This window comes from Neophocaena asiaeorientalis, unplaced genomic scaffold, assembly GCF_003031525.2.
Source record: "Neophocaena asiaeorientalis asiaeorientalis breed wild unplaced genomic scaffold, Neophocaena_asiaeorientalis_V1.1 scaffold136, whole genome shotgun sequence".
NCBI classification, from domain to species: domain Eukaryota; kingdom Metazoa; phylum Chordata; class Mammalia; order Artiodactyla; family Phocoenidae; genus Neophocaena; species Neophocaena asiaeorientalis.
Window position 1 is genome coordinate 3,729,039 of NW_020185333.1, and position 22,288 is coordinate 3,751,326.

The 22,288-nt window shown below is 33.0% G+C and overlaps 1 protein-coding gene across 1 annotated transcript in view; it reads right to left on the minus strand.

The window, feature by feature from the left end:
- Window positions 1–22,288, minus strand: part of NECTIN3 (nectin cell adhesion molecule 3) — a 127,760-nt gene that overhangs the window by 29,816 nt on the left and 75,656 nt on the right. The window contains exons 6-7 of the mRNA XM_024735369.1: window positions 19,662–19,800; window positions 17,423–17,507 (exon numbers count right to left, since the gene is read on the minus strand). Coding sequence (XP_024591137.1) covers window positions 17,423–17,507; window positions 19,662–19,800 — 224 coding nt within the window. The remainder of the gene's footprint in view (window positions 1–17,422; window positions 17,508–19,661; window positions 19,801–22,288) is intronic.

Sequence of the window (22,288 nt, forward strand, 5' to 3'; positions counted from 1 at the left end):
AAGAAGAATATTTGAAAGGTCAAAAGGAGAGAGAGGAGATGCCAGTCCACATGTCCTACCAATCTCCCAGAATCCTCCTTGCTGGAATCTAACTTGGCTGAGCAGTTGTGCGCGCCACCAGAAAGGACCCTGAGTCAGAATGACTGGCCAGAGACAACCGAGAAACTAATCTCATCACAGTAAAAACTGAGACTGCAAGCCACATGGCAGAGCAGTCCTCCTGGGTTCCCTTACCCTCCTACACTCCACCCAGGTGCCCCTTCCCAATAAAGTCTCTTGCTTTGTCAGCACGGGTGTCTCCTCCGACAATTCATTTCAGAGTGTTAGACAAGAGCCCACTCTTGGGCCCTGGAAGGGGTATCCCTTCCTGCAACAACAGGACTAGAATGGGCCTTGAAATTCAATTTTACTTCCAATTCATTAATGCCTCCTATCACATACAACAAAAGACATCAGCTAAGTCCTTTAAACAAGGAATTAAAAGAACAATAGGAAATCATCAAGTTGTTCAGCTCTGTGGAAAAAAACAGATAAGCAACTATGTAATCATAGAAATGCTAAATGAACTAAAGCTGGGTCTCCTGAAAAACAAGAAATAGACAGAGTCCCTCCCATCAAGCCTCTTAGATAGCCTCATCCACTAGTGGGCAGAGAGCAGAAGCAAGAAGAACTACAATCCTACAGCCTGTGGAACAAAAACCACATTCACAGAAAGAAAGATAGACAACATGAAAAGGAAGAGGGCTATGTACCAGATGAAGGAACAAGATAAAACCCCAGAAAAACAACTAAATGAAGTAGAGATAGGCAACCTTCCAGAAAAAGAATTCAGAATAATGACAGTGAAGATGATCCAGGACCTTGGAAAAATAATGGAGGCAAACATCGAGAAGGTACAAGAAATGTTTAACAAAGACCTAAAAGAATTAAAGAACAAACAGAGATGAACAATACAAAATAACACAATAGTGGGGGACTTCAACACCTCACTTACATCAATGGACAGATCATCCAAAATGAAAATAAATAAAGAAACAGAAGCTTTAAATGACACAATAGACCAGATAGATTTAATTGATATTTATAGGACATTCCATCCAAAAACAGCAGATTACACTTTCTTCTCAAGTGCGCACGGAACATTCTTCAAGATAGATCACATCTTGGGCCACAAATCAAGCCTCAGTAAATTTATGAAAATTGAAATCATATCAACCATCTTTTCTAACCAACGCTATGAGATTAGAAATGAACTATAGGGAAAAAAAACGTAAAAAACACAAACACATGGAGGCTAAACAACACGTTACTAAATAACCAAGAGATCACTAAAGAAATCAAAGAGGAAATCAAAAAATACCTAGAGACGAATGACAATGAAAACACGACAATTGAAAACCTATGGGATGCGGCAAAAGCAGTTCTAAGAGGTAAGTTTATAGCTATACAAGCCTACCTCAAGAAACAAGAAAAATCTCAAATAAACAATCTAACCTTACACCTAAAGGAACTAGAGAAAGAAGAACAAACAAAACCCAAAGTTAGCAGAAGGAAAGAAATCATAAAGACCAGAGCAGAAATAAATGAAATAGAAACAAAGAAAACAATAGCAAAGATCATGCCAATAAAATGGATAACCTGGAAGAAATGGACAAATTCTTACAAAGGTATAACCCTCCAAGACTGAACCAGGAAGAAACAGAAAATATGAACAGACCAGTCACAAGTAATGCAATTGAAACTGTGATTAAAAATCTTCCAACAAACAAGAGTCCAGGACCAGATGGCTTCACAGGTGAACTCTTATCAAACATTTACAAAGGAGCTAACACCCAACCTTCTCAAACTCTTCCAAAAAATTGCAGAGGAAGGAACACTCCCAAACTCATTCTATGAGGCCACCATCACCCTGATACCAAAACCAGACAAAGATACTACAAAAAAAGAAAATTACAGACCAATATCACTGATGAATATAGATGCAAAAATCCTCAACAAAATACTAGCAAACAGAATCCAACAACAAAATGGGGAGGGGGAAGGGTAAGCTGTGACAAAGCGAGAGAGTGGCATGGACATATATACACCACCAAACGTAAAATAGATAGTTAGTGGGAAGCAGCCGCATAGCACAGGGAGATCAGCTCGCTGCTTTGTGACCACCTGGAATCGTGGGATAGGGAGGGTTGGAGGGAGGGAGATGCAAGAGGGAAGAGATATGCGAACATATGTATATGTATAGCTGATTCACTTTGTTATAAAGCAGAAACTAGCACACCATTGTTAAGCAATTATACTCCAATAAAGATGTAAAAAAAAAAAAAAGAATCCAACAACACATTAAAATGATCATACACCATGATCAAGTGGGATTTATCCCAGGGATGCAAGGATTCTTCAATATATGCAAATCAATTAGTGTGATACACCATACTAACAAATTGCAGAATAAAAACCATATGATCACCTCAATAGATGCAGAAAAAGCTTTTGACAAAATTCAACAACGATTTATGATAAAAACTCTGCAGCAAGTGGGCATAGAGGGAACCTACCTCCACATAATAAAGGCCATATACGACAAAGCCACAGCAAACATTATTCTCAATGGTGAAAAACTGAAAGCATTTCCTCTAAGATCAGGAATGAGATAAGCATGTCCACTCTCACCACTATTATTCAACATAGTTTTGGAAGTCCTAGCCATGGCAATCAGAGAAGGAAGAGAAATAAAAGGAATACAAATTAGAAAAGAAGAAGTAAAACTGTCACTGCAGATGACATGATACTATACATAGAGAATCCTAAAAATGCCACCAGAAAACTACTGATCAATGAATTTGGTAAAGTTGCAGGATACAAAATTAATGCACAGAAATCTCTTGCATCCCTATACACTAATGATGAAAAATCTGTAAGAGAAATTATGGAAACACTCCCATTTACCACTGCAACAAAAAGAATAAAATACCTACGAATAAACCTACCTAGGGAGACAAAAGACCTCTATGCAGAAAACTATAAGACACTGATGAAAGAAATTAAAGATGATACCAACAGATGGGGAGATATACCATGTTCTTGGATTGGAAGAATCAATATTGTGAAAATGACTATATTACCCAAAGCAATCTACAGATTCAATGCAATCCCTGCAGTATAAAAAAGCAAACAAACAAACAAAAAAACCAACTAATACTTAACTTCCTTTGGGTTATTTGTATGGAAATATGTTAATATAAATGTTTCAGACATTACATGAAATTTCTAAAAATCTTATATGTTCTGGTAAAATGTTATAAGTCATAATTCTAGTTATTACTATAAAATGTATATCTCAGAACTAACTAAATTTCCTTGTCAATTGCATTACTATGAACTTTCATCAAATATTTAACCGTGGTCATTTTTATGTCTTTTGTCATTTACAGACAGTTCTGGGTGTACTCTGATGCTTTTGCAAAAATGTTCCTATTAAAGGGTTTCATCTTCAAGGAATTCATGGAAAAGCCTCTGACAAGTACAGGTTTCTGGTAACTGACTATACTGCTGAACTGAATGAATAAGCATTTTCAGAACTCTAATGGAAAACTGATGAACTCATAAAAGTGCTAACAAAAAGATCAAGATGAAAAAAAATTAATTACATGGGACTGAGTGAACTGATGAGGATGATTATAATTTTTGTGACTTCCTGTTTGAATTAAAAAAAAAAGTATCATACACCATGATCAAATGGGATTTATCCCAGGGATGCAAGGATTCTTCAATATATGCAAATCAATCAATGTGATACACCATATTAACAAATTGAAGAATAAAAAAAAAATAGACATACAGGAGGTCATCATAAGAGGTGATCCTGAATATATTACATACATATTTGCTAGTAATCAGCACACAAAGGTAAAGAAAGTGAGTTGTACATTTTTATAAATATGGGAATGATAACAAGCCTAATGATTTTTGAGAAATATTTGTTAAGGCAGCACCAATGATTCAAACCAAAGTTCCACTCTGGATAAGTCTTTTCCCCCAACAAGTCTTACTAATTCCTCAGTAATAAAATACTGTTTAGTCTGAATTATAAGATTAACTTCTTAATTTATACGCCCAAGGAAACACGTATATCACTTTGGGGCTTATATCTTTTCAGAGTCAGATTCCCAAATAGCAAGCAATACCTTAAAAAACAATGAGTCAACAATAGGCTAATTGCTTGCCCTGTACATATTCCTAATTAAGCAAACATCAGTAAAGCAAACAGAGTACATAAAATTGAGGGGACAAACATCTTGGTTTGACAACATGTGCCAAAGAATCAACAAAATAAATCTGGAATCATGCCACAACTAAACTTAACCAGTGGCGACAGCATGTCTCTGGGGAAAGAGAGTGCTAACTGTCTACTATCATGTCCAGGAACAGGAAATTTGTACTATGGTAGGTTAGTAACTATGGAAACTCATCTGACAAATTGCAAAGGCAGACTGGGTGACAGAGTCCCATACTCATAAAAAAATGGAATAACTTAGTGGCTCTAGGTCAAATGACTAAGGTTAATTCACCCAAGGATAAACTGGGATCTTGACTATTTTATCCAAAACAAAGCCTTTTGAATGTTTTTCCATCTATTAGATTTTTTAAATTTTTCTTAATTTTTGACATTGTAAAGCTTTCTAAACCAAAAAGCATCTTGAATTTAATTTCCAAGTGTTAGACAAGTGTTAATACACGAAGTGTAACACAATTTTATTTAGTATTTCTGATTTCTAACTTGTAGCATTAAAAAAATATATATGGCCTATGCTTTATCGTTGAGGTTTTTTTTTTAAAGAAAAAGCCAACGGACTATTTAGAAATGTTTAAATTGGTTCATTCAAACATGCTTTCTTCAAATTTAAGAGGTTTCAAACTTAAAATTTTATTTTAATGAAAATCTTGACTCTAATGCCATTTTATTTAAGAAATCTGAATCAACTAAATGAAAGGGTCAATTACCCCATTTTCTGGCTCTTCCTAAATGTATCTTATGTGTTTTCTAGTTACTCTACCATTTTATGAAATAGGAAATAAAAATGAAATATTAAATAAATGATATAATACACAGCAGATCAGAAAATTAGAACCCAGGTTGCTCTCTACCTCTTGAAGTTCTGTAAGTAAGATTAATGTCTCCTATTACTTTTGAAAGTGAGTATCACTGTGACAAGTTCTTTTCCTATAGTTCACATTGCACATTTTATTCTAAATTAGATATTCTTCTAATTATCTTAGGAATATTTTTCAGATGTTAAGATATAGGAGCCATTTTAAATATAGGAAGAAAGTACTTTGAATTAGAATCATCAGAAATGGAGAAAGAAGCTATTAAGAAATTGGAGAAAAGACTTGGGAAAGTGCAAGAAGTCTCAAAATTGGGATAGGTGCACTTAAATACATACTGACACTAAAGCATGAATATGTGAAATTAGGACAATCCTGGAAATTCTAGGATACAAGATTACGGTCCCAATATGTTAGGAATGTTTTGATAATAGTCAATGTTTTGATAATAGTCAGTAGCACGAATATGTGAAATTAGGACAATCCTGGAAATTCTAGGATACAAGATTACGGTCCCAATATGTTAGGAATGTTTTGATAATAGTCAATGTTTTGATAACGTTTTGATAATAGTCAATAGTCAACAGTCAATAGTTAGTCTTCCCATAGTGATTTCATGTTAACAGGTAGTAACATATATCACTAAATTAATCTCTACTAATCTCTCTTATTAATCTCTGTTTATCTCTATTATTATTCTCTGATGGTAAGTCAGGCATTGTGGCAGGCATGGAGGCCGCACTAGCACTGCACACATCACAATATGACAGCTGCTGCCTGAAGGAACACTCCATTTAGGTCAGCTTAATTTAACCAAGGACTCCATAACTGAATCTGCTTAGGAAGAGTCTTAAAAAAAAAAAAAAAAAAAAAATCACTCAGCATAGTTTACTGTAATTCACTGAATGAATGAATGAACATTATAAGTTTAGCCATATGGGTAACAATTATCTAAAATAATATATTATTTACATTATTCTCTCAAAAGTTCATGTGTGGCCTTTACTAATTTTTTATATTTAACACGTCAAAATAACTTCAAAACAACAATTTGCCAAGACGAAAATTACGACTAAGTAGCCAAATTCAAAGTAAAGTTTGCTTGATAATGTCTATGTAAAATTTAATTCACATATAAGAAGTCTATTCTCTGAAAAAAATTTAGTTGCTCTGAACATTTAAAGTAACTCAGCTCTCTGTCTCTGTACTTAAAAAGGAATCTCTCCCAATAAAGGAAATCATGAGCACTTTTAAATAAAGAATGCTATTAGGTCCCCTAAAATTTGGGAGGGAAGTTCATTGTACTTAGCTTACTGTACTTAACTTCAATAATTCTTTTACTTCTCATTACTCATGAGTCAATCAAAAGTCACCTCTAATTAAGAATTATAGTTCCCTGGTGGCAGTGTGAATTTAACACAGATCTCAAACCACTCGAAATTGAATATTCTGATTGCGTCTCAGGTATGAATAGCCTAAATTTAATTCTTCAAAAACCAAGGCAAAAAACACAAGTTAAGTAAATTAATGGTTAGGATAATACTTTTTTGCAGGAGTTCCCAAGTAGCATTGAGCCATTAAAACAGTTTTATTCCCTAAAGTTTAGTATTAAATCTGAGTTAATATTTCAGACTTTAACATGGTTTATGAGGTGCTCTAAAAGTATTCTGGTGGTAATGTCAAAAAGTTGAGGTTCATTTCCAGTTATTAGGCATGTATGGTGATTAAATCTTTGGAAATGATAAGATATTATAGATTGGCACCTTGTTACACCATCTTACTCAAAATTAATGATGGACTGGCTATAAAATTTCCAAGTTGTTTAAAATAAACTTTCTAGGTATTAACACAGGCAGAAGGATGAGGTGACACTATTATAGATTCTGCTGTCTTCTTTGTTCCCCCAAACTCATGGAATAACCCTCAGCTAGCTCGGGAAACTGACTTTGCAAACAATTTCACTATCATAGCAACTCAACAACAATTCCTGAGTAGCCTTTGTACAGAGCAGTTTATTAGACACCAAGAAAGGTTACAAAGGCAGTAGTAAGTCATGGTTTCTATTTATAGAAATTTATAATTAAGAAAACAGAAAAACAGGAAACTCAGAGATACGCATCTATTAAGAACAAATAGTGAGTATATAATTTTTATAATGAATCAGTTCTTATAACTCGTTTACGGATTTAAAAGGAAGAAAAACGATGAGATGTTTATAACATAGGATTTAAAAGGAAGAAAGGTGAGATGTTTATAACATAGACAGAACCAAGTGGAATTTTACTATAAAAAGTCTTACAAAACGGTGTGAATTAAATAGTCTTTCTGGATTGCTCAGAACATCTTAAAAGGCCAACATGTAGTTCTTTTACTTTAATCAACTACTGCTTTTTTTTGGTAATGAGTATTGGTGACTAGGATGAAGCCAGCTCTTTTCTATCATTTAATCTACATAAAATAATTCAATCTGTATTAGAAATAGTTCTGAGGGAAATACTGCATTACTTAATTTTTTTTTCTTTCTTAAGATAGACCTAACTTTCCCACTTAGTTCAGCTACAAATCAGAAACAATCAGAATCGGGGTCAGAGGATTTTAACTCCTTTCTGAAAAATCACATAACAAATGCACTGATGCTGGCAAAACCATTTAAAAATACTAAAATGCAATTAAACTCAGAATCTTTATTGCCTAGAAATCATCTCTCCAGGTTCCCCAGATCTGTGCTGGTTTACATGTATACAGTAAATCTGAAATAGTTTCTTAGAGTATTTCTATAACTTACAGCAAGTCAAAATAAGTGAATCTGAATCTTCTTAATGATTTTAACCAAACTGTTAGGTCCCATTTGATTCTACTGAAAACAAGAGTTATTCTCTGTGCTAACTACTGTTTTTGATATAGAGATGAACAGAACATATAAAGACATAATGGCTGCTTCAGTACCATGGGTCACAAAATACTATATACAGAGGCCAAATCTTCCTAATTTTTATATTTCTCAGGTGAGATTAGAATTACTTACACTATTTATGTCTCCTGAGGATACTAGATACTGAAGGAACACTAGTGACAAAGAAAATCTACTGTCTTTGAAATAATTCATTAAATTTCCAAATTGATGATGCTTATACAGGAAAAATAAAAATGATATATCATAGAAACATATCAACCAAATTAATAGAAACTAATAAAAATCGGTATTACCACAACACACCCACATTCCAGAAAGAAAGCATGGCATTACATTGCCATCATATAAATCAGACTTCCTCAGAATTAAGAACTGCTCTTCAAAAATCAGTTTAGAGAATGACGACCAAGAGAATGGGAGAAAATGTTTCCAAATCATATTATCTAACAAAGGACTTGTATCAAAATGTCTTATTCTGCTCAGGTTGCTATAACAAATTAACATGGATTAGGTGAAGCCATTCTTTTTTTTCATTTTTTGTGTTTTGTTTTCTTTTAATCTGTCTTAATTTCTTTTTTAAATTTGAGTATAATTGCTTTACAGTGTTGTGTTAGTTTCTGCTGTACAATGAAATGAATCAGCTATATGTATACCTATGCCCTCCCTCTTGGACCTCCCTCCCAACCCCCCTCTCCTCCCACCCATTCTAGGTCGTCACAGAGCACGGAGCTGAGCTTCCTACGCTTTATAGCATGTTCCCACTAGCTAGCTATTTTATGCATGGTAGAATCTATTATACAGAGTGAAGTAAGCCAGAAGGAGAAAAACAAATATCGTATATTAACACATATAGATGAAGCCATTATTTAAGCAAAGAATAAACACTTATTTCTCACAGTTCTATGGAAGTCCAAACCTCCTATGTGTCTAAGATTTCGGTTCTTGGTGAGGGCCCTCTTCCTAGCTTGCAGTCAGCTATCTTCTTGTTGTAATCTCACAGGGCAGAGAAAAGAAAGAGAAATAAGCTCTCCCCTGTCTCTTTTTACTGAGGGCACTAATCCCATTATAAGAGCTCCACCTTGGTGACCTAATCACTCCCAAAGGTCCCATTGTCAAATACCATCACATTGGTGATGAGGGTTTCAATGTATGAATGAGGGGGAGGGGCACAAACATGCATTCCATAACACAAAACATATAAAGAACTCTCAAAATCCAATAATTTAAAAAAATCCAATAAAAATAAGCAAATGTTTGAACAGAGACTTCATTAAAGAAGACAAATCAGCAAATGAAGAAAAGTTACATGTATTAGTAATTAGGAAAAAAACTAAAATAATAATGAACTAACCACACACCTATTAGTACCTAAAATTTTTAAAGTCTGATAATAATAAATGGTAGCAAGGGTATGGAGCAACTCATACATTGCTGGTGGGAACATAAATGGTAAAACCACTTAGGAGGACAGTTTGGCATTTTCTTAAAAAGTTACACTTTTTAAGTTACATTTACCATATGACCCAGTCATTCCACATGTACAGGTTTACCCAAGACAAATGAAAGAGTATGTTCACACAAAGACATACATAAATGTTCATAGCAGCATTGCTTATAATAGCCCGAAACTGGAAATAATGCAAATATCCATCAATAGGTGAATGTATAAACAAAATGTAGTATCTCTACAAGGTACACCTATCTAAAAGGAATAAAGGAGAGACCAAAACAACATGAAGAAATCTCAAAATCATTATTTGGAGTGAAAGAAGCAAGACCAGAAAAGAGAATCTACCGTATGATTGTTGCATAAAATTCAAGAACATTTAAACTAATGTATATAGATAGAAAGCAGATTAGTAGTTGGTTCCCTGGGATGTAGAAAGGGATCAGGGAAATGACAAGAGAGGAAGATTACAAAGGGGTACCAGGAAACTTTTGAAAATGATGAATATATACATAATCTTGATTGTGGTGGTGTTTCTAGGGTATCTATGTATGTACGTGTTTATGTATCTGCTGTATGCCAATTATACTTCAATAAAATTCTTTCCAAAAAAAGGGGTAAAAACATCATAGGCATTTATCTATTTGTCACTAAAATGTAACCTCCATAAAGAACTTTTTTTAAAAATCTTTATTGGAGTATAATTGGTTTACAATGGTGTGTAAGTTTCTGCTTTATAATAAAGTGAATCAGTTATACATATACATATGTTCCCACATCTCTTCCCTCTTGCGTATCCCTCCCTCCCACAGTAATTAGGGAAAAAACTAAAATAATAATGAACTAACCACACACCTATTAGTACCTAAAATTTTTAAAGTCTGATAATAATAAATGGTAGCAAGGGTATGGAGCAACTCATACATTGCTGGTGGGAACATAAATGGTAAAACCACTTAGGAGGACAGTTTGGCATTTTCTTAAAAAGTTACACTTTTTAAGTTACATTTACCATATGACCCAGTCATTCCACATGTACAGGTTTACCCAAGACAAATGAAAGAATATGTTCACACAAAGACATACATAAATGTATGTTTCCTTTGCTGTGGAAAAGCTATGAAGTTTCATTAGGTCCCATTTGTTTATTTTTGTTTTTATTTCCATTTCTCTAGGAGGTAGGTCAAAAAGGATCTTGTTGTGACCTAGCTCTTCTCTAAAAGTTTGATAGAATTCGCCTGTGAAGCCATCTGGTCCTGGGCTTTTGTTTGTTGGAAGATTTTTAATCACAGTTTCAATTTCAGTGCTTGTGATTGGTCTGTTCATGTTTTCTATTTCTTCCTGATTCAGTCTTGGCAGGTTATGCATTTCTAAGAATTTGTCCATTTCTTCCAGGTTGTCCATTATATTGGCATAGAGTAAGACAATAATTTTTAACTCTGTTTTATTGACTATGTATTCCCAATATTGACATATTAGTACCTAAGAAATATGTTTGATAAATGGATGACAGAGAAAAAAAACAAAACGGAACTATGAACGAAAAGATGCAAACTCCATTTTAATTTCATTTCAAGCACTACTAAGCTTATAATAAAAGCATCAATAATTTCAAAAAGCAACATATGCCGAGTTTACATGAGCCAAAGTAGTAACAGTTTTATCCTGCTATTGAAATAATTTCACTGCTTGGTCTCTTTAGTAACTTTCTAAGAATTACATAGCTTCTTTTTAACTAACAATAATGATAATAACAGCAAACACATAGTATTCACTATGTGCCAGGCACTGTTCTAAGGATGTAGCATATGGTAATTTATTAATCTTTATGAAACCATATCAAGTAGGTTTATCTTTTCTCATTTATAAGATTGATTAGTAGAGCTCTGACTTAGTAAAAATACCAATCCTTTATACTTCAGAGGTTGCACTGATATTTTATTTGAATATATTATTTAGATATTATTCGTTTATAAATCAGTATTTCATCCAAGCTTTGTTGTTCACAAAACTTTTTCCCTCCTCAGACCAGAACAAGGCCTTACAATTCTTTTACTACTTTTATCAATAATTACCACTACCTATTAACTGGAGGCAAGAGGCAGATGAAAACTTTTTGCTACTCTAGGGCAAAACCATCCTAGAAATAAATACTCAGGACTCATTTACTTAAATATTACACTCAGTCATTAGTTTCCTTGAATTTGGAAGAAAAATGTTAATTCTTTTATCATCTTCCTCTCTCCCTTCTCCCTGACCCCAAAGACCACAACTACTGATATCTGGTACCTGGAAACACGTTAAAATATTCAGATCCAGGGAGAAAACCAGACCATTAATAATGAGCATAAACAGCTTATCTAAAAATACTATCGGAAACTGGCAGTGATATGTTGGAAAGATGAGTTTTGAGGAGAAATAATGAGAATCTATAAAACTATAAAGAGTAGTAGGGTGAACAGGTTCAAGAAAGCCATAAATGAAATATGGTATGATTAATAACTAAAATTAAGATACCTGGAGGACATATCTCTAACTCCAGAACTTGATAACAAGTAGGACCATCATGTTTCTAAAGCCACACAATTTGGTAACATTAGGGCTCTAGTCATAACATAGTTTCTTAATTTTTCAATCTTCTTATTTTATCACATAAATCTATGGGAATATGAGTCATCTTACTTAACACTGTATACCACAAATTTAGATACCAATGAACAATGTACATATTATTCATGCTGGAATCAAAACAAAAAATTTTCATATCTGTTTATAAAAATTTTAAATAGCACACAAAAGAATGGCAGCTTACAGGAAAAAAAAATGATCGTTTAAAACTTGAAAAGATGCTGAAACTTGCTAATAATGAGATTGCAGAATTGCAATTATATATTTACTATTTTCCACCTATCAGATTACCAATAATCAAGTGGAATACATATACTGTTGGTGAGAATGTGGAGAAACAGGCACTTTCATACATTACTCACACGAGTAAAAAACAGTACAATATTTATAGAGGATAATTTGACAGTACTTATAAAAAATATAAACACATTTACTACTTGACGTAGCAAGATCAAGTCTAAAAATGTGGCCTGCAGATTATACTTGCATAGATACAAAATAGCATATATACAAAGCTATTCACTGCAGCATTATTGGTTTATTAAAATATTTTGACATTACAAACTATGTAATATGCACACATTAGAATCTTAGTAGACATAAGAAAGAATGAGAATGATTTTTACCCCAAAAAGAAAGAGCTCCAGTATATCTTAAGAGGAAATGGCAAGATATGTAACAGTGTATATACGTTACGTTTTATCTGAGAAAAGATAAAATGTGTGTGTGCTTCCTTGTCTATGTTTTACATAAACCATATGAAGACAAACAAGAAATTGATAAAAATGGTTTTCTGTAGGAGGTGGTGGGGGTAGGGTAAGTAGGAATGGAAATGGTACTAAGACTTTAGAAAATACCCTTTTATACTGTTTTGCATGTATTAGCCACCCAAAAAAAAATGTAGAAACACTCTTCCTCCACAAGACTGCGATGAACATTTACAAAAATTTACTAAAGACTATGATATATGATAGTGAATTACTGGGGAAAAAAATCAAAATTTTTTCAGATAGTAAATTCTGCTGAAATACTAGCAGATGCAAACTATTATATATAGAATAAACAACAAAGTCCTACTGTATAGTGCAGGGAACTGTATTCAATATCCTGTAATAATCCATAATGGAAAAGAATATGAAAAAGTATTATATAGATACACACACACATATGTATGTGTGTGTATATATATATATACACACACGTACGTATAACTGAGTCACTTTGCTGTACACCAGAAACTAACACAACACTGAGAATCAACTATACTTCAATAAAAAGTAAATTTAAAAAAAACAGTGTTGTCTTGCTTTAAGAAGAGAAACACAGAACAACATAACAGAACTAAGAGTTCAGAAATATACCTAATATATATGGGAACTTATTTTAGGATAAAAGTGTCCTCAAACCATAGAAAAGGACAGCCAATTCAATAATTTTTGGACAATTGGTTATACCATTGGGGGAAAAACGTAGGTCACTGCCTTATATAATAAGCAAACATAAGTTTTAAATTATTTAAAATAAAATAAAACATCCCATAAAACTGTGAAGAGTTTTGTATGATTTTTTAACATTTCAGATCAGGGAGAGAGGGGGAAATGGTCTTTTTAGATAATATATAACTTCCAGAAACTATGAGGAAAAAGAAGAGATTTTAACTACATAAAAACTTAAACGTTCTGTATAAGACACTATAAAGTTAAAAAATAAGAGACGAATATAAGACAAAAGATTACTGTCCATATCAAAGAGCTGCTAAAAAATTAACAAGGAAACTTCAAAAAGTAACTGAAAATTAGAAAAAAGATGCAAATAGTTGGTTTACAGAACTACAAATAGGCAATCAATTATGAAACTTCTTCCAGAAATCTATGAAGCTTTTAAATGAACTATTTTTCCAGTTTTATCAAACTGGCAACAACAACAACAAAAGTTCTACTAAACAGTATTAGAGAGGGAAATGGGTTTTAATATACTGTTTATGGGAATATAAATTAATACAGCTAGGCTGGCCAGCAATGTGACACCTATTTAAATGTAAAAAATATTCACAGTATTTCTTTGCATATATTTTATAAATATATGTGTACAATAAAGTATATAAAAGTACACTCAATGCAGCAATTACTGTAATAGAAAAAAAAAGGAAAAAACCTAGGAATATCATTAGGTAATTTGTGGTATATCAACACAATGGAATACTATTACAGCCATTAAGAATGAGACAGAGAAATAGCAATAGTTCTCAAACCTGAATGTGCATTAAAATTCACCTGGTGAGCTAGGTAAAATGCCCATTGTCTCCAACCCCTGGGATACACTGATTCAGTGAAACTGAATGTGTGTTCAAGAATCTTCATTTTTAATAACCCAGAGGATTTTGATAAAGGTGGCAACATTAGTCACTCTGAAAAATATTGGTAATAGAGTGGAAAAAGCAATTTCTATGACCACATTTATGTTTATAAAAAAAACTACTTGTAGATGTAAATATGGATGATGTATACTTCAAAGTAAACTTGTGGAAAAAGTCTGGGAGGATATTTAAATTCCTAACAATGGTGACCTCTAGGGAAAGAAATAATATATTGGGGGATAGGGGGATGAAACAGAACTTTAACCGTTAACTCTAAATTTCTGTAGTATTTGGATTTTTTTGTACCAAAAATATACCTACTTATTACCTATAATGTTAAGAAAAAATGTCCTGAGTTAGTATTTGTTTCCTAAATGAAGACTCACTTTTCTAGGATTATCAACTAATAACATGACAAGCTGGTGGTATTAATTATTCTTTGCCTTCAGGCAAGACATTCTTCTTTTTATTTCCCTCATATTTATGTGTGCCTCCATGCATCTTCTCTGCAGTATGGTAATAGTTCCATTCCCACTCAAGGAAATCACCCCCTCACAATACCAGGCCTCATCCTCCTAACTTATATTTAGAGGGAAAATTCTCAGGTATGAGTTTTGGCACTATTATCACAAAAGTAATGGTTAAGCAGGGGAAACAAAAGTTAAGTAGTAAGGAACTCTTTCTTTCTGTGGTTTCCCGAGGGTAGAACACTGATGAGTAGAACAAGTGGGACTCTCTTCCTTAAAGCCATGGTAATATTTGGGAGCATGGCCTGGCTGTGAGGGCTAGGGACTAATGACTTCAATTAGGAATTACCTCATGAGTTTAAAGTTGACAAGTTATCTACTGAAGCGGAACATTATGAAGGCATTTACTATTACAGGAGGCTATCATTGCATGAAACTAATTAGATAGTAATTACACACTTACAGATTTCTTGGTAACCAGGAAACAGTTCTATGTATTTTGCATTTTGATATCACATTAATTAAAACGCAGACAGCCACATAATTAACATACGACATTATAACACATGAATCATAACAAATTATCTTACTGATGAATAATGATTTTAACCTAAATTATTCTCAAAATCTTTATAGAATTAAGAATTATTTCATCTCCAACTCAGTTTTGACTCTCCTAAGCAAAATGACGGCAACCAGCTGACCCTTAGCAATATTTTATAGACTCAGTTTTATAGCTAGAAGAGGGAAACAATCATGTTTTTCACCTGCTGAATTTAACAGATGAGGAAAAAGTCACAATAGTACTAAATGTAAATGGTCTCTGACTCACAAAGTCCAATGTTTGTTATCCACTGCAGATGCTGTCCCACCAATTTCCTTTCTAAAATTTCCATTACTCTTTCACAAAACTGTTCCATTTCCACCTAGATTTATGCTTGTGATTATGCAATTTACTCTAATCAATAACTGAATAATTTTATCACATGTATCAAAATCCTACTTCCAAAATTGATCCATCCAGGAAGACTTCTCTGACTCCAAGGATAAAAACTGCAGTTTGTACCACTGTCAAGTCATCCAAGAAAAATCTTCCTTTTGTGTTTATTTAGCAGCACTTACATATATAGAAATTATATTTTCTTAACTAAAACCCAGGACACATGATCTGAGCCAAATAATTTTTTTTCAATTCATAAGCTTTTATAAATATTTAATTTGAAAATATTAAATAAGTAAATAAACTGATTTTAAGGACAAGAATAAAATTGTATGCAATTAGGGTTGTACTAAAAAATTACTAACAACATTCTTAAAAAATTCCCACACCTGAATCTAGAAATCCTCCAGTTAGTGACTAGCTTTGTGGAGGAAGAAAAACAGCTATCCATCTGCAGCAGTTAACACCTTTAACTAAATATTTTGTTGACATTTCACACTACTTGTCAAGTTAATTTATTTGCCAAAAAAGATGTGAGGCTATATTCTTTATGTGAAAACAAGAGTTCTGTAAAGATGACGCATCTTCATCCCTAAGACACCAAACTTGTGCAAGATGACAAAGGTGGTGCCTATTGTCAGTGAGTGCACATGCTACGGAATGCTCCTCCCTGCCCCATGCTCAGGTAGGAGACTGATTATATGGTCAACCTAGGAACAGAAGCTGAGAACATCTTAACAGAAATATTCCTTTGCCTTACTCAAGCTGAAGATACAGGACATAATTTAGGAGAAAAATATTATAGTGTCACAGGTAATAAAACCCCAATACAGGGTTAGAGCCCCAGGAGGCTGCATGGGTGATAGAGGAAAAAAGCAAAAACAAAACAATTAAAGTTAAGAATAAAAGCATTATGGCTTAAACCTTCCCAAGTAGAGCATATTAATCTAGATATAGAATCTAAGACAGAAGCACTGAATCAATACTTTCACACAAATTACTGTAAACTGATTCCAAAAGAAATTTTCAATTATCCTAAGTGTAAAATGGGGCCCAATATTCATGCCCAGAATTTTAAATTGGAATATAAACCTTTTGTTGCTAAATAAAGGAATGCTAAAACTTAGATGCATATACTGAAAATTCTGCATATACTAAAAAATAAACAAAAATAAAATACATATGCCAAGGAGAAAAACCTCTCCATCATAAATCAGACCCTACCATTCAATTTTTCTACCTTTTATGTTATATAAAAATGCATATTTTACAATGGATCATTACGTCAATAAAACTCTATTAACAATAAGTCTTCAGCCATAAGCTTTTGTAAAAATTTGTACTCCTAATACAGTGTTGATTTGTCTTACCTATACTGGCCATAACTTCTTTTCTTACCAATCTGTAGACTAAATTTGATCCCTTGAATGTTTCAGAGAAATGATTATATATTATTATGTAATATTTAATGTATAATGACTAGATAATATTTTGAAACAAATAATATACATTGCTTAATATTTTTTTATTTCATTTTATTTTACGTGTACTCGGGAACACTTACCTGATATAGAAGGTCTTTCTGAGGCAAAGGAGGGGACTGTCCTTCATACATAGGAGGTGGTTTATGTGTGGGTGGAAGGTCGATCCTGCATTAAGAAGTTTAAAAAATGCGATTGCCACTTTTAGCAAAAAAACAAAAAAAAAGGGTGGGTGGGGGAAACATTCAAGATTCGCTTAAGTTTTGAGAATATTTTCCTCATACTAATATTTGTATTAGCATACATGTTTAATTCAGTTCTTACATTTCCATTAATCAATCATAATTGGAACAAAAAAGTGAACTGGTTTTAAAGGTTCTGTTTAGGACTAATCTGAAATAAACAATTCTTTGAAAAATCTAAAAAAGAAGCAAATAGAAGTATTTTTTGAACATTATTATTAGGCAAGTAACCTAGTATATGACTAATTAAGTACTGCACATTTTTACATATGACTATGCCTACCAACATTTTAAATATAGTCAAACATGTGTAATGGAAAACACTTTCCTCCAAAGTGTCATAAAAGTGATTTAAAAGACTGTATCTTAAAATGATAATGAAAAAATATGCTTATACTATATTTTGGAAATACTTCCATAATTAGTTTTCAAAAGCCATGGTCATTCTTAGAATATTCATCATGTAAATTAAGATTTTCAATCTACAAACCATTATAAATCTTGGCACCTGAAATAAATGAAGAGACCATTACATCCTTGGGGAATGCATTTATCTTTGCCAAAATGACCTAATCTACTAAAAAAAAGTATTTTCATATATTTTTAAATTGTTGCATTACAACAAAAATAGAATTAAATATATCGTGTAGCTCTCTGCATTTTAGAAAATAATTTTTCATATATTCTCCTACTTTTGAAGATCACAGATAACTAATTTTCAGTAATTGAGATTAGTAAATCAAATACAAATTTTACCTATATTAAAAGATAAAGAGGATGAAAGCTATAGAGGCCAAAGAAATTACAAATTCTCACTTCTCCATGTGGGCATGAAATAATATTTTAAATGAACAGAATTCAAATAATAAATAAAATGATTACATGGATGTAATTACTAGTCTACTAGTAAATTATCTTTTGGAAATTATAGAAAAGTTTGAGATAATCTGGCAACTAAGATGAAGTTAACCACAAGCTAGATACTCTTGAAATATTAGAGGAATCGGTCTTACAGGTATTAGGCTGACAGGGTATTTTATAGTCCTTTTATTTAAAGTAATTATTTCCTTTAATGTAACAAAAATCACAGCAAATGTATAGCTCCAAGATGCCATAAGTTATTTAGGTGAGAAAACCAAGGTTCATGGAGGTGATGTGACTCGTTCATGATCATACCACTAATTTGATCGTAGTAGAGCTAACACCCAGGTGTCCTTAATCCAAAAAGATCAGTGCTCTAACTGTGCCAGATTAGAGAGGCAGAGACATACACAAAGCAGTTATGAAGAGAGAAGAAATACATTCCTTCAGAGCCAGCCTCATGTCCTCATATAAAATCATTAATAACCACACAAGAAATAATGTCATTTGTATAGAACTTCACAGTTCATAAACATCATCTTGTTCTACTCTTATCACAGCCATGTGAGGTAAGCAGGAAAAGTATTATTCACATTTCACAGATGAAGCAACAAAAGCTGCTGATGGAATTAAGGGAACTGGGACTTCGGTCTTTTGATTATACAACAGAGTGCAATTTCTGTTTTGTAATTCTATCTCATGATTAGGTCCAAAACATTGCTTTCTCTTTAAATAAAAGCACATTTTGTAATTCACCAAAACCAAATTTCTTTAAGATAAAAGCTTTAAAACTCAATGTATTTAATAACTTTTGGCAGTTTAGAGTTAGTTATATCTATACATAAGACAGGCATAAACAATTTAAAGAAGTAATTTAAACTTCTAAGATTTTTTATATCTGTCTTTCAACTACTTCATGGAAGACCTGCATTTTTATTCAGAAGGCAGGACAACGTAGAGTCATTATGTTACCATTTGGAAAGATATGTAATATACTGTAGGTTAAAAAGGTGTCTAATATATTTGCCTCTAGCAGCCCCTTGCAACTTTTTATTTACCAAAATGTAGTCAGACTTCCTGACAAAACCAGTCATCTTACAAAGACCTAACAGTATCTTTACTTCCATCCCTCAGACAGTTTTCATATGAGTAGCTGTAAAGATAAAGACTGCCACATACTGAATATTCATAGTTGAACACAAGCAAAAAATTTACCTACACTTTGTCAAGGTAGGATGGTCTCTTTTTTCGAGGAGTCAACAGCACAGTCACAAAGATGGCAATGATGAAAAGGGCAAGGACAGCTCCAATTACAGCTCCAGCTACAGCTATAGAAGAGGTCTGCTTAAGTGGAACATCTGTAAAGTAACAAAAATTAGGTTTTTTAAACAATTTTAAGAGTTCTTGAGTTTGTGTCCTCTGATTTCTACAATGTGCAAGGACTGATTAAGTATGTTATCCAACCACAAGTTAAGAAGACTCCAAATTTGATTCGTTACTTTTTGTAGCATTATGCTAACACATTTATTCCTTGCAAGATGTCACCTTAGTACTCCAACTTTACTTTTTTAAAGTGATGAAACGAATAGCCCCAGTCAGGTATCAATGAGTGAATCTACTGTCAACGGGCAAAGAATGTCTGAACGAGAAAAGAAGATAGAGAAAAGGATGAAAACTAAGTTCTTACTCTAAAAGGTGATAAAAAAAAAATTCAGTATTCTTTAATGGAGTTAGCCAACAATGTATTGAATAGATTTTTACCTTTCATTCCATTAAAAGAAATTCTAAGAAACCAAAAACCTTCAAGAAAGGGAAAACAACACTAAAAAACAGAAAATATCCCAGACGTAATAGTCAAAAAGTGACATTGCAAAATCTAAGTTTTTAAAATAGAAGTATTATTAAAACAGTACTTGCTGCAGATAACTTCCTTTAGTTCACACACAGTTAATACAAATTACACTTTAAGATAGTGTCTATACTACAAAATTATGTAAATTCTTCCCTGTCTCCTGGCTATAGACACACTCTATCATTTCTGAATACCAATTTCTCTTTTCCAGCCTGCACCACAAAATTTTATAAGAAAGGATGTTAAAAACATACTTAGTAGTTAGCATTTCACACAATTCTAAAAAAAATGTCACCCTACTTTATGAACTCCCAATTAAAGGAATTTACTAAAGTTATTTTCAAATATAAGTATTATGGATATGACAAAACCATCAATCTTTATGTGTAGGTATTATTTTGACAATTACAGCCATATTAAACCCAATAACTGAATTTTGTGAAGCAACCCATCAGTTACAAAGAACCTTCAATATACATGATTTTATCTTTCTAACCAGTAAGAAAGATTTTAAGGTAACATTCTATAAATGAAGATACTGCTATTCTAAAGTTAAATATTCTGCCCAAGGTCATTCAGTCAATGAATAGGAGAGAACACAGGGTGACATAAAGCTAGGTTAGGGCAGGATAGAAACCTCCACCCATAAGCCCTTTTTGGGAAATGGTTTTTCGCAACATCTAACGTAGTCTCTCCTTTTGGGTCCCCTATTTGGAAACGCTGAGCTCTTAGTCTTCAATTAAATTGACGTTCATATACACCCTTAAATAATTACAATTACTGTTGGAATCCAGACATGGCAAATTTAAATAGAATTAAGCACTATCAGTTTTGAAATATGTTTTACCTACTTACCATCACGGTATTTCAAAATACATACATAGTGTATTTAGAAGCATTTCCCAACTGTTCATATTACAATGTGATTCATGTGGTGTTTTAGATTGCTAAAAACAACATTTTAGGGCTTCCCTGATGGAGCAGTGGTTGAGAGTCCGCCTGCCGATGCAGGGGATACGGGTTCGTGCCCCGGTCCGGGAAGATCCCGCATGCCGCAGAGCGGCTGGGCCCGTGAGCCATGGCCGCTGAGCCTGCGCGTCCGGAGCCTGTGCTCCGCAACGGGAGAGGCCACAACAGTGAGAGGCCTGCGTAACGCAAAAAAACAAACAAACAAAAAAAACCCACAACGTTTTACTTTCTTGCCAATTATAAAAATCTCTTCAGCAAACTAATGATCTTGTGTTTATTAATGGTTCATTAGCCTCATTCTAGACTAAAAATCTTATACCAATGAGCGCCAAGGAACCCAATCTGATCATCTTTCAAATACTGAAAAGAATGTAAAAATATACAATTATTTTAAACAATATAACCAGCTTCATTGTTCATGATGTTACCCTCATCTGCTAATACATACCTGGTTTATCTTCCTGTTGTTGCTCATTTCTCTAATCACTACTAACTCCATTTGAATATGTGCTACATGAGAAAAAGATTTGAAAACCAAGCCAGTCAAGTATTACTCTGCTCTTATAAATGTAGAAAAAAGACTTGGGATGATTTAGGGCTAGTCTTATCTTCTACACTATCACTTTTCCCACCATGTAAGTTATAGTGTTGTATTCGGTTTTTAATAGGCCAATTGAAACCTATTAAGATTACATGACCAAGCTTATTTGACCAAGGTCATACACCTTGTCAGTGGCAAAAATAAAAAATCCCAGTGTGTCAAGTATGCTACCTATTCTACACTAGTTAGTCTAAAGATTTCCTTTTAATGGAATTTTTTCTTTTGCTAAGGAATAAAGTGGCCCTATCACTTTTGCCCAAGTGTGGAGAATTTAAATTTGGGTGTTCTTATTTTGATGATAATGACAAAGTTGATACCATATTTATGTAATACTTCTGAAATTATTTTTCAAAAACTCAGGTTACTCTTTGAATATAATTAGCCCAAATTAAGATTAACAATCTTAACACATCATATATATATA